This window comes from Colobus angolensis, unplaced genomic scaffold (assembly GCF_000951035.1).
Source record: "Colobus angolensis palliatus isolate OR3802 unplaced genomic scaffold, Cang.pa_1.0 Scaffold288, whole genome shotgun sequence".
Taxonomy (NCBI): Eukaryota; Metazoa; Chordata; class Mammalia; order Primates; family Cercopithecidae; genus Colobus; species Colobus angolensis.
The window spans coordinates 573,893-579,276 of record NW_012116132.1 but is presented as its reverse complement, the minus strand read 5'-3'; the positions used below and the strand labels follow the sequence as shown (position 1 = coordinate 579,276).

At 46.5% G+C, this 5,384-nt stretch overlaps 1 protein-coding gene across 2 annotated transcripts in view; it reads right to left on the bottom strand.

Annotated features, from left to right (window-relative positions):
* Positions 1-1,018, bottom strand: part of SRP9 (signal recognition particle 9kDa) — a 16,780-nt gene extending 15,762 nt beyond the window's left edge. The window contains exon 1 of one of the 2 annotated variants that reach the window (XM_011948939.1): positions 803-1,018. In XM_011948939.1, the coding sequence (XP_011804329.1) occupies positions 803-874 (72 nt within the window). In that variant the 5' untranslated portion in view covers positions 875-1,018. The remainder of the gene's footprint in view (positions 1-802) is intronic. The other variant, XM_011948940.1, reaches the window with a different exon arrangement.
* Positions 1,019-5,384: the final 4,366 nt, after the last annotated feature.

The window sequence follows — 5,384 nt, the reverse complement described above, 5'->3', positions numbered from 1 at the left end:
GAGAACTTTTAATTAACACGAATATACTTCCAATAATTCTTCAGACATGACAATAAAATAAGCAAAACCTAAAGAGACAAAAGGAAAGACCCGAATGCTAAACTCCCATCACTTGGACTCCTTTGCTTTTTAATAATGAGCTAACTTCTGACATCCACCTCCATTATAATTTTTGCAGGGGCTAAGAATGTATTTCAGAGGTCCATGAATCCCCTAAAATTGTTTGCAAACATTTACGTATACGTACATTTTTCTGAGGAAAGGTGCAAATATTATTCTTATGTTCTCAAAGCCTGTGACTCCCAAAATAATAAGAACCAATATTCTGAAGGGCTACAGATACTTTCAAATTGGAATCAAGAATGATGCTTTCAAGAACGTCTGAGCGGCAGTAGAAAAACATCATCAGTTTCATATACGTGAGGTACCCTTACCGCCTAGGCGGTACAGGAAAAGTGAACCAAGACAAAGGACAGGAAGCTGCAGGGGGAGGAGCCCTGGCTTCAGGGGCTCATAAAACAACCGAAGACTTAAGGGAAGTTGAGGGACTGGGGAGGGGGAAGATCGACTGTAGAGATGTTTAGGGCTGAGATGAACCTGGCTGTTGCCAGTTTCAGGGCCTCACTGGGCCGCTTTGATCAGGGACGAAGGGGACGAGACAGCGGAACATTAACTTGGCAGGGTCCATTTGTGTTCATTCCCAGCACCTCCTGGGAGCGCTGGGGAAGCTCCAGCGGCCGAGTGGATGGCGGGAAGACATCCTGGGCTGGGGCCCAAAGCAGCGGCCCCGCTAGCGATTTACCTTCATAGGATCAGCGAGGTAAAGCTTCTCGGCAGCGCGGCTAAACTCCTCCCAGGTCTGGTACTGCGGCATCGTGGCCTGGAGTGGAAGAGTAAAGAGAACCAACGCCTCAGAACCCGGCCCAACAAACTACCTACGTCCGGGAGTCGCCAACCGACGCGAGTCCCAGCAGCCCCAAGATGGCGGCGGCTCCTCGCACCAACGCCTCGCTCCATTGGGCAGCCCCGTCCATGCTCGCCCAATTGGCAGGAGGGATGTTGTCAGGGAGTGGGCGGAGCCCAGGGCGTGTGGCTCGGGAGCTGAGCGAGAGAAGTGGAGGAGGGCAGGGCAACCAATGCCGGCTGCCACAGCGCCCCCTGTAGGCCGAATGAGCGGCGTCCGTCCCGCGGCCCTCAGGGGTGAACCGCAGCTTCTTTGAACAAAGATGAAGCGACTCTGCGATAGGCGCTGCAGATACGAGGAAGGAGGCGACAGGGCCCAGCTGTCACACAGCTTGGTGAAGAAGCCAGGAGACATAAACACAAGAGTGCAACGGAAAACTTTATATGATAAACATTTATGTCGGGTTAGTGAAGCGCGAAGAAAGAACGATCACTTGTGGGTGGGCGGAGGCTCACAGAAGCGGCACAAGCTCAACAGGTGGGCAAGGAAGAGCAGAACACGTAGACCCATTTTAGATCTGCAGTGTATGTCAGATGACTGGTGTTTAGGAGATGAGGAAGAAGCCATATAATCACTTATGCAAGGATAAGAAATCTGATCCTCCAAGCAGGAGGATCGCTTGAGCCCAGGAGTTCGAGGCTGCTGTGAGCCATGATCGCGCTACGCACCCAGCTTGTGCATCAGAGCAAGACGCTGTCGCAAAAGCGAAAAAAAAAATAAAGAAGATGGCCTGAAGGGCACACCAGGTAAAGAGTATTATATTTTGAGATGGAAAGATTTTGTGCATGTTTATAACTTTTAGAGAAGGACACATAAGAGATAGAAAAATCACGCCGCGCGCGGTGGCTCACGCCTGTAATCCCAGCATTTGGGAGACCGAGGCGGGTGGATCACAAGGTCAGGAGATCGAGACCGTGCTGGCTAACACGGTGAAACCCCCGTCTCTACTAAAAATACAAAAAATTAGCCGGGCGTGGTGGCGGGCGCCTGTGGTCCCAGCTACTCAGGAGGCTGACGCAGGAGAATGGCGTGAACCCGGGAGATGGAGCTTGCAGTGAGCCGAGATCGCGCCACTGCACTTCAGCCTGGGCAACAGAGCAAGACTCTGTCTCAAAATAAATAAATAAATAAATACATAAATAAATACATACATAAAATAAATAAATAAATAATAACTTCTGCCTTAACTGTATGTAATCTGGTGCCCTCAGAGTTTCCACCTTTTTATCATTCTCATCCTTCCCATCTTGGATTTTCTGCCCCCTTCTGGAGGAAGAACTCCAAAGAATATCAGTCAACGAACCAGTGGTGAGTAGTTGTGGTATATCAAGGCTCATGGACTCTGCAAAGTCTTAAGAATATGCCTGGATATGAGATCTTGGGCAAGAGTGAACATCTTTCTTTTTTTCTTTTCTTTTTGAGACAGAGTTTCGTTCCTGTAGCCCAGGCTGGAGTGCAATGGAGCGATCTTGGCTCACCGCAACCTTCGCCTCCCAGGTTCAAGCGGTTCTCCTGCCTCAGCCTCCCGAGTAGCTGGGATTACAGGTGTGCGCCACTACACCCAGCTAATTTTGTATTTTTGTAGAGATGGGGTTTCTTCATGTTGGTCAGGCTAGTCTCGAACCTGGTAACTCCATTAGTAGAAAGACTCCGTCTGAAAAAAAAGAAAGAAACTCAAAAGCAGTATGTCAAGTAGAGTAGAAAGCTGAAACTGGAGATCATATCTGGGAATAGCCCCAATTGGGGTCTGTCTCCAGCAACACCCAGAAGCTTGGTTTTGGACTGGAAAAGACAGATATTAGGGATTTATAGGGTACATGAGGAAGAAGAACAAAGGACTAAGAATGTTGAAGGTACTGGTAAGAGAGTGATTGAACTGATAAATCATGGGATCCATGCTAGATAGATGGTAATTAATTGGGTCAAAAGAGAGAAACTAAGAAATCAGAATTAAAGGAAATCTGAATTCAATATAACAGGAAATAAGAAATTTTAGTCAGATTGGATATTGGGGTTTAACATTTTAGAGTAGCAATAGTCACTGGTGAGGCTGGATTGTCCACACAAAGTTAAAGTCTTGTATGAGTTGGGCCGGGCGCGGTGGCTCAAGCCTGTAATCCCAGCACTTTGGGAGGCCGAGACGGGTGGATCATGAGGTCAGGAGTTCGAGACCATCCTGGCTAACACGGTGAAACCCCGTCTCTACTAAAAATACAAAAAACTAGCCGGGCGAGGTGGCGGGCGCCTGTAGTCCCAGCTACTCAGGAGGCTGAGGCAGGAGAATGGCGTAAACCCGGGAGGCGGAGCTTGCAGTGAGCTGAGATCCGGCAAAAAAAAAAAAAAAAAAAAAAGTCTTGTATGAGTAAGAAAGGGAATAAGATGAAGGAGAAGGCTATGAGCCAGGGACCCAAATCCTCAGTTAATGAGAAGTGTGTGTGTGTGTGTGTGTGTGTGTGTGTGTGTGTGTGTTTTGAGGGAAGCTATAAAGAGCAATGAGCAGAGGCAGAGAGAGCAGAGTTGGGCAGAATGACCCCAGGTGTAGGGGTTTTTCCCTAAAGATGAAAGCAATGGAAGTTAAGACAATGCCAACATTGCCTTCTGTCACAAGGAACATAAGAGATCAGTTTCAATTCAATTCAGCAAAAAATAAAACAAATGTCCACCCTGGACAAACACCAGGAGCTGGGCTAGGCATTAGAGACCCAGCAGTGAACAAGACAGGCCCAATCCCTGCCTCATAGAGCTCACAGTTATGTAGAGAATGACAGTAAAGAACAGATTTCCATTGTGAGGGTCCCCATCACTGTGAGTTCCAGCATCTCCCAGCGTAGCCCAGCCTCAGCCCCTACAGAGGCAGAGAAATCAAGATGAGGAAGAAGTTATGGGAATTGCCCTTGTTTATGTGAATGTCTCCAGTTGCACTACGATGCATTCTTTTTTGAAAAATTTAATTTTAGGTTCAGGGGGTACATGTGCATGTTTGTTACATGGGTATATTGCATACTGGTGGGGATTAGGCTTCTAGTGTACCCATCACCCAAATAGTAAACATTGTACCCAATCAGTACTTTTTTAACCCTTTCCATCTTCCCACCCTCCCCCTTTTGGAGTCCCCAGTGTCCATTATTTCTCTCTTTATGTTGATGTGTACCCGTATTCATCCATTCTCATACTGTTATAAAGAACTACCTGAGACTGGGTAATTTATGAAGAAAAGAAGTTTAATTGAACTCACAGTTCTGCAGGCTGTACAGAAGGCGTGACTGCAGAGGCCTCAGGAAACTTAACAATCATGGCAGAAGGGCCAAATCAAGTGCTTGGAAGCAAGCACTTCTTCACATGGCAGCAGGACAGAGGGAGAGAGAGAGAGAGAGAGAAGGGGGAAGTGCTACACAATTTTAAACAACTAGATCTTGTGAGAACTCACTATCACAAGAACAGCAAGGGGGAAATCCACCCCCATGATCCAATCACCTCCCACCAGGTCCCTCCCGCAACACTGGGAATTAGAGTTCAGCGTGAGATTTGGGTGAGGACACACAGCCAAACCATATGAGTGCCCATTGTTGAGCTCCCACTTACCAGTGAGAACATGCTGTATCTGGTTTTCTGTTTCTACAGAAGTTCGCTTGGGATAATGGCCTCCATCTCTATCCATGTTGCTACAAAGGACATGATTTCATTCTTTTTTTTTTTTTTTAATGGCTGCCGGATGCATCCTTTAAACTAGGTTATTCCTTTCCTGCTGTGGCTTCTGAAAGGCTATCAGAGAGTGTCCTTTATAAATTGCTCACACATGCACAATGTCAGAAAAGGAAAAATTCCTTTCATTCCCAGTCAAGAAGATCGGGGCCTCTGTACCCTTTGTGGTTATTCTTTCTGCTTCATTTTCACACACATATCTTCTTTGAGCTTTCAAACAACTCTGCCAGGGTGGTCCGTGAGCCTTATTACAATTGCAAAAATCTCAAAAGCTCTGGAAAACAAAAATATCATGGTAACTCCATTAGTAGAAAACGACCTGACCTCAAGTAAGGTTGCTTAGTCTTTATTTGTTTCACTTGGTGTGTTTGGTTCCAGGGTGGGGCCCAGACTCTGCTGGTGGTGTTATGTAATATACCGCATGTGCACTGTTTCACCTTTCTAGAATCCAAAAGGCTGCGAATTCTGAAATACAGGTGGCCTCAAGGATTTCGGACAAGGAATTATAGTCCTGTGCCACTCTCCTTTACAGGTGATGAAGAAACCAAACCTGAAAAATAAGTGACACTAAACAAATTGGCCCCGGACTTTGCTCCGGATTGTCCAGCAAATGGCAGAAGCCAGTGGATGTTAATCATAACTGTAAGTGACAGGATTAATTTTGATTTTTAGAAAATGTAACTAGTAGCAATGCAGAAGCTATATGGGTAAAGCAGAG